The 21,676-nt window shown below is 39.6% G+C and overlaps 1 protein-coding gene across 1 annotated transcript in view; it reads left to right on the top strand.

Annotated features, from left to right (window-relative positions):
* CDC5L (cell division cycle 5 like) overlaps positions 1-19,665 on the top strand; it is a 57,439-nt gene extending 37,774 nt beyond the window's left edge. The window contains exons 15-16 of the mRNA XM_059701552.1: positions 9,589-9,801; positions 10,531-19,665. Of these exons, the coding sequence (XP_059557535.1) occupies positions 9,589-9,801; positions 10,531-10,635 (318 nt within the window). The 3' untranslated portion in view covers positions 10,636-19,665. The remainder of the gene's footprint in view (positions 1-9,588; positions 9,802-10,530) is intronic.
* Positions 19,666-21,676: the final 2,011 nt, after the last annotated feature.

The following is a 21,676-nucleotide window of genomic DNA, read 5'->3' as shown; positions in this document are numbered from 1 at the left end:
ACACATCCAAGAAGCTATTTTTTTTTTGAAGTTATTCTAAGTTTTTATTTTTAAGATCACATGTATAGGTATGTAATGGCTAATGTTTGTGAACCTCTTTTATCATTTAGTGGGAAATTAGAATTTGTTTTTGAAGTAATTCTCATCGTGGATGGAATCCTAGCAATCCAGTGTTGCTGGTTATTCTGGTTGTATTACTAACTTCCAGCAGGGTGTGCTGTTGCTCTGTTTTAATTCACAGAGTCAGGGAAAGTAGAACATCAGTGGTTAAATTTTATGTTTTCTGTTGTGTAGGCTTCATTTCTTATAAATGGTAGTTAGTGTAATTCTGATCTAAGGTCAGCATCATAGCTGATTGGAAAGCTATTTGGAAGCTTCTTGTAACATTTATATATAAATACTTAGGTCTCTCACTTAGTTAGAAATTATCTCATTTGAGGTGGGTAAGCTCTTTTCTGCCTCAAATGGTAAGGACATTTTGTGCTGTTTAAACTGCAAAAAAAAGTTTTTTCCTAAATCTCGTTTACTTTGTTGAGGCACTAACTTTCATGACAGCAAATAAATGTGTCACAGAGTGAGTGGTGCCATAAAGTACAGTAATTTTTATGTCTGTGTCGAATTGGTCTTGTGAGTTTTGAAGGGAAAAGTACAGAAAGAACCACTGCTGTTCTTTTGGAGATTTATTTGGGTCATTTATAAGCCACCATTAAAAACATGTGGTTCTCTTTGTTCATTTCAGTACCAGGAACTGAAATCTTCCGTTGAACTATTTTTGCTGAAGTATTGGTGATTTTGGAAGAATATTCATAAAACAGTTTGGAATAATTTTTCTTTTCTTGACTCCTGGATGCTGTTTACCCAACTAGTTACTTTTAAAGGATATGCAATCAAACCCTTTAATTCAGTAAGCTGTGCTTATTTTAATGAAAGTTCATTAAACCTTTAAAAAGAAGAAAAGAGACTCAGAAACCCACGTAAACAATTCCTCATTTTACTTGTATCCATCCCGAATTCAGAACTAGGTTTGTCTGAGCTTATTTTAGTTTTTGAAGATACAATTCTACTGGTTTGAAATACATAAATATTTTATTTCAATTGTGGTAATTCTTTCATCATTTCAGTTGATTGCTAAATTATAAACATTATTCAAAGTTTGTTGTGGGGAAGGAACTCCAGTTGTATTATACAAACTAAATGTTATACTAAATTATCCTTTCCACTCTTAGGTTCAGAGAGATAGGCCTTTCTGTGTAAGCACAGTGTACCATAGCAGTCAGTGTGTTTGATTTTTGATGCCATGAACTTTGGAACAGTGAATTTAAATTATGGCTCTATCATAGTATATCAAGCACGATGAAATCCAGCTTTGTCGTGGTTGGTGTCTCCTAAATGGATTAAAAAAATATACCCAGAGGTTTCTATTGGAGCTAGTCTTTGAACTGTTACTCATGATTAATATAAGATAGTCATTTAAAACTAATAGAACCACCTCAGGTTTTATGAAGAATGTGGTGGGTGGTATAAGAGTCTGTTAAATCAAATCAGAATGTGGACACAAGTCAGAAGTAAGTGGGAAAGACTTCTGAATTATAACCAAGTCCGTGTATTTTTTTCTGCTTTGGAGGCAGAATCAATTTTAGAACCTTGCCAGACATTTGTGTGTAAAATAAGGCAGTAACAGCAAATAGAAATGACAGCTAATATCAGAAAAGGAAAAGTTAGAAAGCATGGCATGTTGATGCCATTTAAATATGGTGGCAATAAGCCCTATGAATTTTAATAGCTTCTGTGAGGGCATTATAGGTATATGGTAAGAGGGTAGAGCGATTGCTGTTTATAGAGAAACCCCAAATAAATAAGAAAAGCTTAATTTCTGTTCAGTGTCATGTTTTTTATTTATTTTTTTTTAAAGAGGGATGGCTATAATTGTAGAAAAGTTTTCACCAAATGGTTAAAAATAAGAGCTTTAGTACTTTATTTAATCACATGTTCGGTGAATGTCACTGGGCATCTACTATGTGCCAGCCCCTGTTCTAGGCCCTGAGGTACAGCAGGCAACAAGGCAGATGAACGCTCTGCGCCTGTGGACTTCAGTTATCTGGGAACCCTTCATGTGGAGGACCTCCTTTTCTGACGATGCCAGATAAATGAGTCATTACTGTATTTGGGAAGTGCAAATAGAATTTGAAGTGTTCTAATTTGTTTCCACTTTAAGTAGAAATAGGAAATCATCTGAAGACATAATTATTTTGAGTGAAATAATTTCCAGTAGGTGCAAAAGTGAAATGAGAAGTCTGAATTTAGGCCTGCTATTAAATTTAATAGTATTTGAAATAGTATCTAAACTGCTGTGTTTAGGAAGTTTGGCTGAAAAGTAGATTTTGTCATGTTAGCTATAAAAATGGAAAGGCTTTCCTTAGAGGTGGAAACTAGGTCCAGAAGTAATACTTCTTTCTCCCTGTATTTTACTGGCACAGTCAACTTAGTCAAGAAATATTATGTAACATTGACTTCTTGGAAATAAAGTAACTTAAAGAACACAGATAACACATTTAAAATTCTTCTCAGTGTATTTGTAGAACTCTTTGAGGACCCCTGCCTTTACTGAATGGTTATGTTTCAGCAAAATTGGCTGCATAATGGATTCCATTTTCTCAGTGACTTCCATTATTATAAAGTCAGATGTTTCAGTACAGGAAAAATATTCCCTTAATACTTTAAATAGTGAGAACTTAGGGTAAGGATTAAGTTGGTGGACAATTCTGGGTGGAGGACTATATGTTTGTATCTCAGCAGGCTTATGCTTATATTGCTTTGTGAGTGTGTGTGTGTTTATGGGGGGGGGGGGGGTGCGTGCGGAGGGCGGGGAGGGAGGCAAAGGCTTCAGGAGAAGAGTTCTCAGAACTTTGAAATGCTCTGTTTCTGAAGTTCTGGTCTACTGTGACCCCTAAAGGCACTGGCAGATGTCTTGGTTGTTCCTAGCAAGAACTCTAGAGCTAGAACAGAGATCTCCTTGGTACATCTCTGTTGCTTCTGCTATGCCTCAGGATTGGGTTGAGTTGGTTTCACACACTTTGTGTTTCATTTCCTAACTTGTGCAGATGTCAAGTGCTAGGCCACTTGATTGCTTTGTTGGTACATTCCTGTCCTGCAAAGGTGTTTAGTAAGGTTTTGCCTTACTGCTTAGCTTGCTTTGCAGGAGTACAATCTGACAGTTGCTAACTCTGATAGATGTGACAATAATCACTTACTTGGACCTGCATCTCATCAATATAGAGGAGGTTTGTTGATAAAACTTAATGTTAAATAAGCTGTATAGAGATAAAAGAGCCACTCATGGACTCTTGTTTGCAAACATTTCGATGGTTGAACCACATCTTTACTACTATAAGATCATATTGCTGAATGATGGACTGGGAAGTGGAGCTGCTATTAACTCTGTATTTATTTTGGGTATCCTTAAACTTGCTTTTCCAGTGGTATAAAGTTATATTATGGGCCCCAAAGCAAGAGTTTCAGTGAGGGATGCTCTTAATGTTTCTGAACCTCACTGTTACAGACTTTAACGGAAGACAGTATTGGAGACCCAAGGAAAATGTGTTTATTTTGGAATTACTTAAGCTTAGTAACCTTAACAAACTTAGTGAGTTTGAAAGTAACAATTACACTTTTATAAGTCCCATACAGCCTCCTTTTGTAATGACCCAAGGAAACACTTATGGTTCCACTGATTCATCTCCTGGGGACCATCAGTTTTCCATTGGTCTCTGGCCAGTCTTTTTTAGACAGTTTCTTTTCTATGCATTTAAAAATAACATTTGGGGTGCTTTTCTAAAAATAATACCAGTACTTTAAAGAGAAATTTAAAAAGAAATTTTAAAAATGAAGAAAAGCGCCTACCATCTAGACATAATCACAAAATGACATCTTGGGAGTGTGTACTTTTATTTATGTGTGAGTACATATTTATAAGATTACATAGGATAGGAAAAAAGTTACTATACATAACATCTGTGTGGATGAAAGGAGGAAGGTGTTTAAATTGGGATCATCATATATTACTTTGTTCACTGAATAGTATCCTATCTAATAAAGAGGGAATATGCAAATTGACTGCCACACCATCACAAAGATGGTGGTGCCCACAGCGGAGGCGGGGTTTCTGTAACACAAGATGGCTGCACCCACAGTGGAGACTGATTTCCCGTAACGAGCAATCAGCAGGGACCTGAGGCTGCACCCCCTGCCCGGTGGGGCTTGACAGGGGACCCCTTGGAGGATGTAGTAGTGTGCGAAGCAGCAGGCGGCCGGGGAGGGGCCTGGGCCGGGCCCCATAGCGCTCCGCTCCTGCTCATCCCGGCCCCACTGTGCTTGCTGCTGCCACCACCACCGCTGCTTGGTAGCGTTGCCACAGAGGCAGGATAGGCTCGCGCCACCACAGCTGCGCTTGCCAGCTGTGAACCCGGTGTCTGGTGCCCATCGGTCAGCTGAGCGGCACTCTTGCTGTGGGACTGCACTGACCACCAGGGGGCAGTTTCTGCACTGAGCATCTGCCCCCCTGGTGGTCAGTGCGCATCATAGCAACCAGTCGTTCAGTTGCTTAGGCACATATATATATATACTAGAGGCCCGGTGCACAAAAATTTGTGCACTCGGGGAGGAAGGGGGGGTCCCTCAGCCTGGCCTGTGCCCTCTTGCAGTCTGGGACCCCTCGGGAGATAAAGCCCTGCTGGCTTAGGCCTGCTCCCGGGTGGCAGAGGGCAGGCCCAATCCCTAGGTGCAGCCCCTGGTCGGGCTCAGAGCAAGGCCGATTGGGGGGTTGGGGCACCGCCCCCTGTCACACTCAAGGCAGGGTTGATGGGGAGGTTGTGGCGCCACCCCCTGTCACACACAGAGCAGGGCCAATCAGGGGGTTTGGGGCTCCTTACCCTGTCACGCACAGAGCAGGGCCCATCAGGGGGTTGGGGAGCTCCCCCCTGTCACGCACAGAGCAGGGCCCATCAGGGGGTTGAGGAGCTCCCCCCTGTCACTCACAGAGTAGGGCCGATAGGGGAGTTGGGGCACCGCCTCCAGTCACACACAGAGCAGGGCGGATCAGGGGGTTGGGGCGCCGCCCTCTATCACCCACAGAGCAGGGCCGATCAGGGGGTTGGGGCGCCGCCACTCTCACACTCAGGGCAGGGCTGATGGGGAGGTTATGGCTCTACCCTCTCACACACAGAGCGGGGCCCGTGGGGGTGGGGGAGTTGGGGCGCCGCACCCTGTCACACACAGAGCTGCAGGGCGATCAGGGGGTTGGGGAGCTCCCCCTTATCAGGCACAGAGCAGGGCTGATCAGGAGGTTGGGGCGCCTTCCCCTGTCACGAACAGAGCAGGGGGTGGGGGGTTTGGGCGCTGCCCCCTGTCACGCTGATCCCGGTGCCAGGAGGCCTCGTGGCTCCGCTGATCCCAGTGCTGGGAGGCATATTACCCTTTTACTATATAGGATAGAGGCCTGGTGCACGGGTGGGGCTGGCAGGTTTGCCCTGAAGGGTGTCCTGGATCAGGGTGGGGGTCCCCACTGGGGTGCCAGGCCAGCCTGGGTGAGGGGATGATGGCTGTTTGTAGCTGGTCACACACCCTTCAGGGTGGGGGTCCCCACTGGGGTGCCTGGCCAGTCTGGGTGAGGGGCTGAGGGCTGTTTTCAGGCTGGCGGGTGACTGACGCTCCCAACCGCTCCTTTTTTTCTTTTTTCTTTTTATTCTGGGCCAGCTTTAGCTCTGAGGCTTGGCTCCAGCTCTGAGGCCTCCACTGCTGAAAGCAGGTATCTGGTTTGTTTGGGTTCTATAATCTCGAAACACTGTATCAACTCCAGCTCTGAGATCCCGGCTGCTGAAAGCTGGTTTCTGGGGTTTTGTTTAGCTTCTATATTTGTTACAATGTTTCAAACTGCAGGCTCAGAGGCCGGCAGCAGCAGGCGGGGAACGTTGCAGTCCTCTGTCACTGAAGCAAGCAAGCCTCATGTTAGTTTCAAGGTGCCTGGCTGCTGGCCGCCATCTTGGCTGGCAGTTAATTTGCATGTCGCCCTGATTAGCCAATGGGAAGGGTAGCGGTCGTACGCCAATTACCATGTTTCTCTTTTATTAGATAGGATATTAGTGGCCCGGTGCACAAATTTGTGCACATTAGGGAGTTAATTAGAGGAAATATTTTAATATTGCTATTTTCCCTTTCTCTATAATATAAGTGTCAGAGATGAAAGAAAATTAGTAAAATGTATATGAAAATATCGATCGCCTTAAAGTGGGAGGCCCAGGCTACCTGGCTGGGACTCCACGATCAATCGCTGTGCAGAGGGAGGACCCACCCACCCGCCACAGCACCACCGGCTGGGTGGTTTGGGCCTCCCTCTTTGGGGTAATCAATCGTAGAGCCCCCCCCCACCCCACCCCCCATTGATTGCCCCGCAGAGGGTGGCCTAGACCTCCCTCTTTGGGGGTGATTGTGGGGCGATGGCGGCCCCCTGACCAATCGCATCGCACCCGCCTTGGCTGGCCTGGTGCCAGTGCGTGTCATAGCGAGGTCTTCCAGACAGTCGTTCTGCTGTTCGGTCGTTCGGTCGATTTGCATATTACACTTTTATTATTATAGATTATTATAGATAGATGTTATCTCCTTTTTGAAAATTGAATTTCACTCTTTTATTAATGGATATAATCAGCTTTAATTATATCAAGTGTCCTACTTTAAATTTGTAAGGTTATAGTGAACTTTATTTAAGATTGTTAGAAATTTAGATCTGATACATATTTAAAGCACAAACTTCCTTCCATTGTAACTATATTTGGGAGGCTGGTCTGATGACAGGTGAGCAATGTATTTAATCCTAGCTCCATACCAGGTTTGTTAGATGTTTGAAGAAGATTTTGAAGTGTATCTCTAAGTGCATAAAATGATTTAAAAACATTTTTTGAGAACTTTTAGTAAATCTGCTATAAATGCAGTGACCTAAATCATTTTTTGGGAGAACTTTTGGTAAATCAGTCATAAGATGCAGTGCAAGCTCCTTAAGCAAGGATTGTTTAAGGGCTTAGAAATGTGAATCTGATTACATCAGCGTCTGGTTCTCCCTGAGTCTTTCTTTTTAAACAAAAAGGTTTTATAATCTGTTGAACACTACTGTTATGTGGAGGGCAGGGGAGTTGGGGCTGATTGAAGGTAGTCTGTCCCATGTATGCATTGGCTAGAAAAAGGCTCATGTTTTAGGTTAAGTTTTCCTCCTAAAGTGCATTGAACAGTCATAGGTTGAGCATATTATAAAATATATAGATGTCTTCTTTAACAATTTTTTTCAATTACATTACTATCAATATTTTGTACTAGTTTCAGTTGTACAGCATAGTGGTTAGTCACCATATACTTTACTTACAAAGTGTTCCCCCCAATATGTCCAGTACCCACCTGGCACCATAGATAGTTGAGATTCATTATATATATTATTGACTATATTCCCCATGCTGTACTTTACATCCGCCTCACTGTTTTGTAACTTCCAATTTGTACTTCTTAATCTCTTTATTCCTTCACATTTTAATGATCAGATGGCAGATGTAAGATAACTAAGCTAAAATTGAATATTAAAAGCAGTATTATAGCCATAGCTGGTTTGGCTCAGTGGATAGAGTATCAGCCTGCAGGCTGAAGGGTCCCAGATTCTATTCCAGTCAGGGGCACATACCAGGGTTGCGGGCTCAATCCCCAGTAGAGGGCATGCAGGAGGCAGCCAAGCAATGATTCTCTCTCAACATGGATGTTTCTATCTCTCTACGTCTCCCTTCCTCTCTGAAATCAATAAAAATATATTTTTAAAAAAGCAGTATTCCACTTTTAAAATATTTTTAGTTACTAACTTGATATAGTTGCCTAAATTAAATTAATTTTTCCCCATACTCAAATATTTTTAGTATAATTTCATATTTCCTTGGAATCTTTAGCACAATATTTTTTAAGAGCGTTTAAAGAGAAGAAATATTTGATATGTTAATAGTTGAGAGTTTTCTTTTTACACACACACACACACACACACACACACACACACACAATTTGTGCAAGAGTAGGCCTTCCTTCTCCCAGCTGCTGGCACCGGCTTCCCTCTGGCACCCCGGACCCAGGCTTCCCTCAGGCCGCCGGCAGGCACCCTGGGACCCAGGCTTCCCTTGCAGCCCTGGAAGGTCATCCAGTCTAATTAGCATATTACGCTTTTATTATTATAGATTTTTATTGATTTCAGAGAGGAAGGGAGAGGGAGAGAGAGATAGGAACCTCAGGGATGAGAGAGAATCATTGATCATATGCCTCCTGCATGCCCCACACTGGGGATGGAGCCAGCAACCCAGCATGTGCCCTTAACCAGAATCGAACCTGGGACCCTTCAGTCCACAGGCCAATGCTCTGTCCACTGAGCCAAACTGACTAGGGCTTTAGCATAATATTTGAGCCAAAAGACTTTCATAAATCTCGGACTAAATTAAATATAATTGTTGATATTAAATGGAAGCTAGCAACTTTGCAGTTTTAAAATCTTTGGTAGTTTGGGAATAATAAATGACTCAACTGTGTGTGAGGTGGTAATTCCCAGATATAAGGTACCAATCATACTCAGTGTGCCTTCATGACTAGATAAACACTTTCTGAGCATAAGTATTATGCTGTTATACCAGACTAGAGGCGCGGTGCACGAAATTTCATGTACTGTGGCCGTGTGTGTATGTGTGTGTGTGTGTGTCCCTCAGTCCTGCCTGCGCCCTCTTGCAGTCTGGGACCCTTCGCTCCTTCCTGCCATCCTGCAGCGGAGGTGGGAGAGGCTCCCACCACTGCTGCTGCACTTCCAGCAGTAGCTTTAGAATTTTGTTCAAATCTTTATTCTGTTAATTGTCCTCCTCCTGTTCTTTTGTGAGTTTATACATTTTTAATTCTTTCCCTTTTAGAATGGTCTGAGGAGGCATCTCACCTGTGCTCAAAATACATATTTAATAGAAAACTATCATTTTTTCTTAATTTCATGGTGTCCTTTCACTTCTCAAAAATTAGAAAATTGTGTTGACAAATGTGATATTCTTTTTCCTTAATGGGTTATATGCCAAATTTAGGATTTTGACATTATTAAAAAATTTTATAGTTTGAGGAGTTATGTTCTGATCACAGCTATTAAAAATGTACCTGTGTAATGTAGAAGTACATTTTTGAGCTATAGGTGGTGAAGATGAGTCACTGCCAGTTCTAAAATCAATGCAGATTAATGATAGCAGAAGTTATTTTCAGAAGTAGAGATTACTGCGATTTTCCAGTAATTTTCATAGAATTTCCGTACTATGAAATTCAAGCCTGCTTTGCCATTGAATCATGGGTGAAATTATTATAAATATGTTATTTAGGACTAATCTGTAAAATCCTTCAGGTGCAAGACAGATCCTTCTTAAGCCTTATTTTGTGTTATGATAGCTGAAGTATAAGGAACTGTAGTATGCTGCTGCTTTTAACCAATACTGCCTCTGTAGTCCTGTTATTTAGCCTGCTTTTCTCATGTGTGCTGATGTGATCTCCCCTCAGATAAACAGGGGTCACATGACGACAGAAGCCAAGAGAGCTGCAAAGATGGAAAAGAAGATGAAAATTTTGCTTGGGGGTTACCAGTCTCGTGCTATGGGGCTCATGAAACAATTGAATGACTTATGGGACCAAATTGAGCAGGCTTACTTAGAGTTACGCACTTTTGAAGAACTCAAGAAACATGAAGATTCTGCGATTCCCCGGAGGCTAGAGGTAACGTTATTGCCTGCAGCTTTGCTCAGAAAGAGCCACAGAGAATTGCCCAGGGCTTTCCTATTTTTATTTCTTTCCTGTGCAGGGAGCTGATACTGTCTCGCTTTTTCCAGTGAGAGCCTAAACTGTCTGACCTAGAATTGCCACGGGTTGGATGGATAGAGCAGGCCAGTGGAAGATAAAGAGGCTTTTCCTTCACTAATTTTCTGTTTTGTGTAAAGATACGTTATGAAATGGAATAAGTAATCTTGAGATTTTTCCCCTGAAACTGAATTGTATCCCATTCATATAGCTCTCCAAGGTACATTAAACTGATGTCCTTTTGATTGGTAATTTTGGGTGTTGGGAATATAGATACTCATTCCAAAGCATCAAGTTGCTTTGGTCACATTTAACTTGATTTCCTCAGTGTACATGATAGCCCCTGCCAAGATAAAGTGCATTCGTGGCTATCAATAGGAGAGTAATGGCTTGTTTATTTGAGATAGAAGCAGAGACTTTACAAAATGATGGTAGTCATATGACTAATCAAAGAATGGCCTTATTTGTGTATTAGCAGTATTTGTGTTACAGCTAAAGTAGCCCCTATTTTTGTTTCTCTTTGGGCAATGCTTGCCTCTTAAGAATCAGGACTGAACTCAGCTGTTTGTAGGATGATAAAGTACCATAGATCTTTTTAATTTTCATTACTTACGTATGAAATAATTATTTAATATCTATCTCTTCAAGTGTCTAAAAGAAGATGTACAGCGACAACAGGAAAGAGAAAAGGAGCTTCAGCAAAGATATGCTGATTTGTTGCTGGAGAAAGAATCTTTAAAGTCCAAAATGTGAAGCACAGTGTGTATTCTGTCACAGGATGAACTAATGGCTGGTTTTCGCACTCTGGAAAGCTGAAACTGCTGTTTATCTTCATTGACAAATTTGCCCATAATCTGTGGTCTTTTGATTGTTTATTTTAAACGATATTGATCTAACACATTCTGTGTATAAAGCCTTTCACTCCACAGGACATTTTAGGGTTTAAATTATGACAATCATTCTTTTATCAGTGTCACATTTGAAAATTTTTTTTTTTTCAGTTTTGGCCTTTATTTTAAAAGCCTGATTTTTAAGTGCGGCCTATGAGTATACTCTTGAATAAAAACAAAACCTAAAAAATTGAGAATGTAGCCTTTTGTTTGTAGTAACTGGATACTTAAAAGTGCCCACAAACCAGCAAATATGTACTCTGTATCATATTTAATGAGTAACTCTGGGATAATCAAATGGTGAACTAGCATCTTAACTTAAATCCTAAATAGGCAATCCTTTTGTGGCTTTGTTCGTTTTTACTGTTTTACCATAGAATGATCATTTGTCTGTATACTGACAATATAGATTAACTTTTTAATTCCTCTTCTTTTTTCTCAATATAATTTTAGGCTTGATGTCTTCTCTGCCCAGCTACTTACATGTGTAGTTTATGGATTAGGGCTCAAAAGATTTCTTGACCTGTTATTTTCTTGTACATATTTTTTGACAAAAGCATTTTAAAGATTAATTTCAACAAGGCTAGTAAACTTTAATTATTAAAGCTCTGTGTTTATCTTAATCAGACAAATGTAGAATTTGGGGACTGGATGGGTAGAAGTGAGAAGATTTAACTTTATAATAATGCATAGGAAATCATTTAGGACAGTAGCTGGCTGTAAGTTTCAGTATAGGTCAAAAATGTGTTGAACTCACCAAAAAAATTTGCCTAATCTTAGAATATTAGGGACTTAAAAGGGAGGGAGGGATACGTTCATTCATGAGATATTTATTGTCAGAGTCCTGGGGAATAGAACAATTAATAAAATAGGCATACTTCCTGTTTTGTGGCACTTACAGCTTATTTGACAATGACAGACAACTAAAATTTAAATGTTTACTGAGTGACTCTTACGTACCAGGAACTTTAAAGTGTTGAACAGTTATTAAGACACAGTTCTTGCTGTTATGGAGGCGGCATTGTGGGGGAGATAATAAATATTCAGGGGAAAGTATCAGATCATGAACTTTAGATTCCATAGAGGGAATTAACGGAGTGATGAGAAATAGCGACTGGTGTCTGCTCTGGGTGGGATGATCGAAGAGCTCTAGGAAAGAACAGTTAAGGTAGAACATGACTACATCTTAGAAGGAGCCATCCCGTGAGATTCAAGTAGAGCTCAAGGCCAACAAAGTGAAGAGCGAGCACAAAGGTGTGTTTGAGGAACAGAAAGTCAGTATGGCCACGGTCCAGATGGCGTTTGTAAAAGGCCTGGTGTACAGGGCCATATTTATAAGGCCGTAGGAAGGAATTTGGGTCTTATTCTAACTATGATGGGAAACTTTCCTTCTAAGTAAAGGAATGACATGGTCAGATTGGTTTTTGGAACATCCTGTGGCCCTACTGTGTGCTCTCTCCCCAGGTTGAAAATAAGGAATCCAGTTAGTTCAGGAGCCTGGTGCAGTAGTAGTCCAGACACACAGGAGCGACTCAGACTAGGATATAAGCAGTCCTGAGGGAGGCATGGAAAGATCTGAACAGCAATAGTTCTGGCCAAGTCATAAATTTATATTTTCTTGGTATCTACTTAATTCTAGACCTTTCCCCAGTAATTTTGCCTGGGTTTTCTAGGAATTACTTTCATAGCTATGACTGATGATGATCTTCTAATAATCTTACTTAGTTTGTATTGCATGTTTTGTTGGTTGAATTGTTTAGAACAACATAAAATAATGACTATAATGGTATTTGTTTTGTTTTCTGACTTTAATGGGAACATCCATAGCAGTGTTTTACCTTTAGGTTTGCTGTTTTTAGTCAGATATTCTTCATCTAGAAAGGAAATTTCCCTCTATTTTTAGTTTTTAAAGAATTTAAATTAGGTATGGCTCAGGAATTTGGTCAAATATGCTTTTTGGGTACCTATTAACATAATTATATAATTATTAAATTTGATTTATTGATGACATTTTTGAAAATGAGAATACGTACATTTATTAAAGCTGGGGATAGGGAAACAAGGAAAGGCTTGGGATAGAAGAAGCAAGAGGAGAGAGCCCAGGTGGGCTGCCGTCGCTCTCCAGAAATGTCATAGGAAAGAAATGAGCCAAGACCGGGCGGCTTTAGCTCGTTGACAAGTCCAAGAAAAGGGCGGCCTTGGAGGCAGGGTTAGGGGGTTAGCCCAGGACGAGCTGCCACTGCCCGTGTCTCCCCTGGTTGCAAGTCTCGTGGGGACCCTTCAAGTGTAGGAGATGCAGGACTGGGGGGAAGAAAGGCGGGCATGCTCCTGGAGGAAGAGCATTGTTGAGGACATTTTAACAGATTTAACAACATTAAACCAGCTTTGAACTCCTAGAATCAGGTAGAATAATTAAAAATAAAAGATTTACAGTTTACCTGCATCTTATGTAAACTTGAATTATACCGACTTAAAATTGTTGATCTAATAATAGTAGTGAAGACTCACTTTGATTTCAACATTTGAAGTAATACATATACAGCAAACCCTTGATTTAATGGACTTTGGATTTAACAGACAAAATTTCCAGTCCAGATGTCATATGTGAAGATTAACACCCTGTTAATTTTAAAATGCTTTTAACCAAGATTTGCTTATAATTAAATTAGTGGGTTATTTTGTTGTTATTAATTCCTGTTATTTTTAACAAATTTTAGCGGATAGGCCATATGTTGGAAAAAATACTGTAGTAATTTCACCGACATAAATAAATATTACATACCTACAACTATAGTCTACATATTTAAATCCAAGAATCACTGCTTGTAAACAACGTTCAGCAAATGATTAGCATGTGATCACACCGCATCAAGCAGGAAACTGGTTCTGTTGTCACGTGGTGTGACTTTGTGCAGCAGTTTTCATATGGGGGCAGATGTTCTGGGTGCTGAGCCATGCCCCAGCCATGTGCATTTCTTTACTTGTGGTGACTGGTGAATGCAGTATACCGTAAACTTAAAATTACAGTAGTACATATAGAAAACATTTCTGTGAAATTAAACTTTTCACACAAACTTAATTTTAATCACAAAACGTATCTTCAGAAGTAAAAGGTAGACTAGCCCTGATCGGTGGTGCTAAGTGGTTGGAGCATGGCCCACGCACCAAAGGATCGTAGGTTCGATTCCTGGTCAAGGGCACATACTTAGGCTGTAGGTTCAATCCCCAGGCCTGGTCAGGGCTTATGCTTGGAGGCAACCAATAGATGTGTTTCTCTTATATCGATGTTTCTCTCTCTCTCTCTCTCTCTCTCCCCCCCCCTCCCCCTTCCCTCCCTCCCTCCCACTCTCTCTAAAAAAAAAACACCCAAAAAACAGTCAATGGAAAAAATATCCTCGGGTGAGGATTAACAAAAAAAACACAAAATACAGGGAAACTAATTTGTCAATTTTTTAACACCCATTTGGAAAACCTACTTTATTATATAATTGACTTTTGGCTTTAACAGTTACACCCCCTTGCCCAAATTAATCTGCTTTATTGAGGTTTTACTACTTACAGCTTAAAAAGTGACCAAGAATTGCATTGCATAATTTCAGAACTGGCATCTCAGTACATTTGTAAACTGTTCATGCTTTTGCCATATAGCAATACAGCTTTGGCTAGTAAGTAAACATGCCATCATTCTTTGTCAGTATCCTGTAAAGCCCCGGGTTCTTTCCCAGCACCGTTCTGAGGGCGAGAGTCACATTTATCTGTTCTCCTACAGGCATTCATTAAGTGGTAGTGTTAAAACTAGTGTTGAAAAGGATCTTCAAGTCTCAGTAACTTTGGGACAGAAATTAAATGTGATCAAGATCTTAAAGCAACTACCACTATGAGCAAGAGTCCTTTTTGAAATAGTAAAATAATGGTGAAATAAGAAAAAGCAATCTCAAAGAAAAAATACACTGCAGTGATTGTGGACTTGCTGTTGCAACTGTGCACCCCCTGCTTTTACATTTATTTTTCTGGGAAAATTACTTTCAAAATACGTGGTGTCCTCTGGAATGCATTTTTCCTAAAATATGACTGCCTTAATGGTTCTATAGAATTTGATTTGCTAATATTTTACTTAGGAAAATAGCATTTTTACATGAGTGAGTTTGGCTATTGTCCAAGTTTTGACATAGGGATTTTGCTAGCTCTATAAAGCGGATAGGATAACTGTATATATTTTTCTATGCATTAAGCAGTTATATTATAGCACAGGAGTGATTTGTTCCATGAAATATTGAAGGACTGTGCTTATAAAACTAGAGTTCAGAGCCCTTTCTGGAAAGAATTTCTTGATAACTATCAGTTTCTTTTGTGACTATTAATATGTCATCTATTTTTAAATTTAAGTAACTTTAAAATTTTGTTTCCAACTGCATTTTCCTTTTGTGTTTATTATTTACTAAATTAGGTAATTTATACTTTTCTAGCAAATTTATTTTTTTGAAATGCAATGCATTTATTAGCATAGAATTTTAATAGAAAGAATAAAAAATTTCTATTAAATTTGCTCCTTCTAGGACTAGGTTATAAAAAATTTACCTTAGTTCTACCACTTATTTTTTTCTTGCTAATGGTATCTTTTTTCCCTTCAAAACAACCATTTTGGATTTTTCCAATTGTGATTTTCTATTAATTTCTCATTTTATGTTTATTACTTTTGCTTTCTCTAGATGTCTTCCCTATAACTTTTGAGTCTGATAATTATTTTTTTTTGTTTGTATACAAATTAATACATTGAAGGCTTTTGTTTTCCCCTAATTTTAAATATGTTCACATCCCAGCTATGTTGATGTGTTTTATAAGTAGTTTATTATTGTTTTAAAGTTTTGGCTTATTAAGAATATTTAAAAATTTCTGTGTGGTTTTTTTTTTATTTTTCAATTTTTGCTACTTGTAGGGTTTTTTCCCTTGTGGAAAGGAAATATGGCTTACATACTTTTTGCCTTTTAGAATTTATTGAGGTTTTGGGGCCTAGCATTTAAAAAAAATATTCTGTGGGTGTTTTAAACAAAGGTTTAATCCATTGTGTGGGACAGGTGAACATGTGTTTCACTGCATTCAGCCACTTTTATGACATTATTCCAATTTTGGTTTTGGTTATAAACTATCATAGACTAGTAATGCTAGCTTAAAGTCTTCTAATATAGTTATTCTCTCAATTTTATCTTGTTTTAGCTTTTGCTTTGTGTGGTTTGATACTATTATTTAATACAGATACTTGTGTCTGTTAAGTACAATTTATAAGGAAGACTTGCTAGTCTGTAAAGTTATTCTTTTTGTCCTATTAGTTTTTTTGCTTTGAGTTTTACTTCCTGGATATTAGAATATTTCTGTCCTTTTTGTTTATATTTGCTTGATAAATTAATTTTTATTCTTTTATTTTTAACTTTGATACACTTTTTAGTTGTCTCTTAAACAGCATGTCTTTTTATATTTCAGCACATTTGGAGAGTCTTTGTATTATATTAGGGGAGTCTAATCCATTTGCTTTTGTTAATTATTGACTTTGGTCTTCTGTGATCATATTTTATGCTTTCTCACTGACGTCTCTTATTTCCTAAAAGGACTGTAATTTCATGGCTTTAATTTTCTTAGTGATTTGATTTAGAAATACACATCCTCTTTTTTTTTTCCTTTAAATATTCACCTGAAGATATATGTTTTTATTGATTTGAGAGAGAGAGAGGAAGGGAGAGGGAGAAACATTAATGTGAGAGAAATAGAGATTGGTTGCCTCCTTTACGCACCCTGACCAGGAATCGAACTCACACCTTTCCATGCATGGGACGTTGCGTCAACCAACTCAGCCACACTGTTATACGCCCTCTTCTAAACTTTACAGATGATTAAGGTACCATTTAGGGTTCAAGACTATTCAGGAGAAAGAAAGCCTACCAGAATTTGAACAGGGAAAATTCAGTATGAAGAATTATTAACTAGTAATGGGATTGATTAACCTCAAAGAGAGGCCAGTACATCTCTAAAGAAGGCAGGACTAGCAGCTGCAGGGAGCAGCCGTTACTTGCAGACTGAGGGAGAGGACCCAAGGGTGGGACAGACTTGGACGAGCCCTTTCCCTGCCCACAAGGCTGAGGTTCGGGTCTCATTGAAGGGGACGTGTGGCCCACTGGATGCAGCGTGCTGAGGTGCCACCGTGAGGTGGCAGGCAGGGCGTCAGGGAAACGGTAGGAAGTCATTGGCTGGGTGCCAGTGCCCTTGGGAAAGCTGCCTCTGGGGCCTGCACCGCTGGAGAATGTGCACCACTGGCTTTCACGTTGCCGGCAAGACAGGCACATGCTGACAGAGGCTCAGTAGGACCACGAGGGAAAAGCTCTGGAACCAGGGGATGGAGGCCCCTTTCCACCTGCAGTGCCCCTCCAGTGCCACCTAATACTGTGTCCACTGGCAAATGAGACATGTTTGTAGGTCACAACTCCAGTACCACAAAGCAGGGAATGAGGGTGGCTTTGCAGCTGGCCCAATAATCACTGTTTTCCAAAATCATACTCAAGCCTGTATTTTTCTTAGGGGCTGAATAAGGAGTGAAGCTGTTGTCTGAACCACTTTTAATTCCATTAACGGCTCCTTTATACCATGGTAAGGGGACTCTTTCTATTTTTAGTTGGGGAATCTCCAGGGAATGCGTGCTAGTTCACTATTCAAAGCTGTTTCATCTGGTTGATTCCCCTGTGGCCAATCTTTGGGTTTGGATTCAACCTTTTCATCTGTCTTCCCAGCCTCTTGTGCTCAGGGCATTCCTTGGAAGTGTTTCCTTGTTCCTTATCTTCCCTGCCATCCTACACTTATTTCTTTGGGTCCCCTTTATTCCACATTTTCAGCCAAAGATAAAAACAAGGAGGAACATTCAACAATATTCTCTCTTAAAAAAAGTTTATTTGTATCAGTAATACGTGCATATGTTTTACAAACTAAATTCTTGGATGATGGTGATGGCTGGAATATAGCAACCAAAAACCCCTGGACAACATTTACAACATAACTAGATGACAAGCTATTCATCCCCATGAACTCCAAAATACGTGTGATGTGGATAAACCACCAATAGGCTGTGGAGTCTGTGCAGGAAAAATCACCTGATAACACCTAAGAACAGGAGAACCTTAAAGTAGCCAATGGGTATTCATGGAATGAGTAGTAGACCAATTAGAGAACAGTGGCGAAAGTTTGCAGACGAATCAGCAACCTCGATGATTAACGTCGTCATATTTTTAGGTAGGTCTAAACATTTCAAAAGTCTTCTGTCTCAAGGCAAGATGTTTTTCCTTTGGGGAAAAAAGTACAACATATATGGGTATTAACATCATCAGCTATAGCATGTTTGTTAACTTGCCATGTTGATTTATGTGGTCCCATTTGCTAGCCACTAGCCATGTGACTGGAGCACATGACACATGGCTGGTTCACATTGCTGTGCTGGAAGTAACCGATTAGGAAGACAGTATGAAAAAGAAATCTCATTTTAAAATATTGCTTACATGTTGAAATGATAATATTTTTGATAACAGTGGCTTAAATAAAATATATTATTAAAATTAAGTCCACCTGTTTCTTTTTACCTTAAAAAATGTGGCTAGTAGAACATTTAAAATTACATGTGTGGCTTGCAATATATTTCTACTCAGAGCAGTGTTTTAATTTTTTTTGTTATTGATCACTAATTTAATTCCATTGTGGTTTGAGAACATACTCTGGATGATTTCAGCCCTTTTAAATTTATTGAAATTTGGTTTATGACCCAGCATATGGTCTGTTTTGGTGAATGTTTCTTGTTCACTTGAAAATGTGTATTTTGCAGGCTATAATGCTCTATAAATACCAATTAGGTCACATTGGTTGGTAGAATCCAAGTTTTCTACATCTTTAAATGCTTTCTTTCCTCTCCACTTGTTCTGTAAGTTGCTGAGATAGGTATGGTGAAATAACCAACTGTAATTGTGAATTTGCATATGTCTCTTCAGTTCTTCCTTTTTTTTTTTCTTCTAAACAGAAGAGTTTAGAAATTATTGTCACATTTAGGGTTATTATGTTTTCTTATTGAATTGTCACTTTTGTCATTATGAAATGTCCTTTATATCTGGCAACATTCTTTGGCCTGAGTCTATTTTGTCTGATATTTTGTCTAATATTGCTCCTCTAGTAATCTTATGATTAGAGTTTGCATGATGTATCTTTTTCCATACTTTTATTTTTAACCTCTCTGTATGTTTTAGTTAATGTGGGTTTTTATATGTATCATATTGTTGTTGGGGTAGACATGTATTTTAGACTGCTTGATATTCGACAGGTCATTAAGATTTTATTCTTTTTAAAAATTCTTATTCTTTTTCTCCTCCATTCTTCATATTATATAAATCATGTTTCAGTTTTTCGAGTTTCCTGATTGCTTTTTTCTAATGTCTAATTTGTTTTTATTCCTTTGTAGTGAAATTTTCATGTCAGATATTATATTTTTGTCTTTAGCAGTTCCATTTTCTTTTTTACATAATTTCTCTTTATATTTATATTTTCTTTTACATCCTTGAACATATAGAGCATGTTTATAATAAGTGTTTTAATGTACTTATCTGCTTATACCATTATCTGTCATTTCTGGGTCTATTTCTATTGACTGATTTTTCTCCTGGACCCCGGTCATTTTCCAAGTTCTTTGATTTAGTACTAAGAAAGATGACACACATTATGAATGTTATATTGCTGGCTTTGTTATCTTTGTATTGGGCTTTATTCTAGCAGATAGTTAATTTACTTGCAGATCGGTTTAATCCTTTAAAGTTTGTTTTCTAGCAAACTGGCCCATGCCTGTTTTTGTAAATAAAATATTATTGGAACACAACCACACTCATTTGTTACTTATTGTCTGACTGCTTTCACACAACAACAGCAGAATTGCGAAGTTGTAACAGAGACCATATGGCCTGCAAAGCCTAAAATATTTACTTGCTTGACCCTTACAGAAAAACTTTGCCTACCCCTGCTCTAGTGAAGTATTTATTTTAAAATGAATTTGTAGGCAAATATCTAAAAACATTCTCATTTTTAATTTCTACTACAGTAAATATCAACAGCTATGACCCACATAAAAACGTTTTGGGATCCTCAATTTTTAAAAGTAAACAGGAATCCTGAGATTCCCAGAATCAAGTACTGTCAATTGAGATTAAACTTGTTGGACATAAGGAATGTCTTCTGCTCAGAGACTCCGCAGCTCTCCCTGGTCTTTGATCAGGAGTGCAGTGTGCCCTGCCCTGCTGGGCCGTGCAGCCCACCTGTGCCTGGGGAAGGTGGTGGAGGCTGCGTCTTGTGTGTGCAGTGAGTCACTGTTCTTGCCTTACTTGCATTATTGAAGTCTGAGGTATTCAAAGTAAATAAGCAGTAGAAGCAACGGGCTAGACCAGGGGTGGGCAAACTTTTTGACTCGAGGGCCACAATGGGTTCTTAAACTGGACCGGAGGGCCGGAACAAAAGCATGGATGGAGTGTTTGTGTGAACTAATATAAATTCAAAGTAAACATCATTACATAAAAGGGTACGGTCTTTTTTTTCAATAGTTTTATTCATTTCAAACGGGCTGGATCTGGCCCGCGGGCCGTAGTTTGCCCACGGCTGGGCTAGATACTGTTTTATGTTTACTAATCCTAGAGAGGTGTGCAAAATACAGCCATGAGGGAACACTAAGCAACCTATATAATAACCCAGTGGTTGTAACGCTGTAATGACCAAAGACCAGTCACCAAGAGGTGCATTGATGGGTCCCGTGGTGCCAATGGGACTTGACGCTGGGTCTGGGTTTTGCACGATTTCGTGAGCTGGACCCCCAGTTAATGCAATAAAATCTTATTTGCAGCCGAAACCGGTTTGGCTCAGTGGATAGAGCGTCGGCCTGTGGACTGAAAGGTCCCAGGTTCGATTCCGGGCAAGGGCATGTACCTGGGTTGCGGGCACATCCCCAGTGGGAGATGTGCAGGAGGCAGGTGATCGATGTTTCTCTCTCATCGATGTTTCTAACTATCTCTCTCTCCCTTCCTCTCTGTAAAAAAATCAATAAAATATGTATATATTTTTTTTAAAAAAATCTTATTTGCAGATGAGGTGACTGAAATCTCAGGAATGGATTTGTTCAAATAATGAAATTAATGTTCAAGCCAAGTCCAAGGTCTAGCCTTGTTTTTCCATTGTAGCCAGCACCATGGGATCTGAAATTTCAGACCAAAGTAATCCCAGAATACTTACTTGTTTTTAAGTAATAGAACCCTTTGTATTTCTGTATGTAATGAAGCTGAGGGACTTCTCTGGAAAACTGGCATAAGCTGAAGGTTTAAAGAAATCCACATGTTTGATTCATGAATAAGTTGGAGGTTCTTTTCTGTATCTTGGGACGATAGTATATTGTCTTGATAACCTTTAAACTGAGTTCATGGAAGGGCAATTGCCTTCCCACCAAGCATCTGCCCCCTTTCCCACCAAGAATATTTGGCTGAATGTACTGGAAAATATCCTGGCATTAGCAGCGCTACTTAAAATAGCTGAGATCTGGGAACAGCCCAAGTGCCCATCAGTAGAGAGAGGAGTGGATAGAAAAGCTGTGGTATATTTACACCATGGAATAATATGCAGCTGTAAAGAAGAAGCACCTCTTACCCTTTGAGACAGTATGGAGGGACCTGGAGAGTATTATGCTAAGCAAAATAAGCCAGTCAGGGAAAGACAACTATCACATGCTCTCACTCATATGTGGAATCTAATGAACAAAATAACCTGGCAAACAAAATAGATCCAGAGACATGGAAGCATAGAACAGACTGAGGAATCTCAGAGGGAAGAAAGGGTGGGGGATGAAGGGGAAC

Source organism: Myotis daubentonii, chromosome 6 (assembly GCF_963259705.1).
Source record: "Myotis daubentonii chromosome 6, mMyoDau2.1, whole genome shotgun sequence".
NCBI classification, from domain to species: Eukaryota; Metazoa; Chordata; class Mammalia; order Chiroptera; family Vespertilionidae; genus Myotis; species Myotis daubentonii.
Note: the sequence above shows the minus strand (reverse complement) of the source record. Positions and strands in the feature narration are given on the sequence as shown.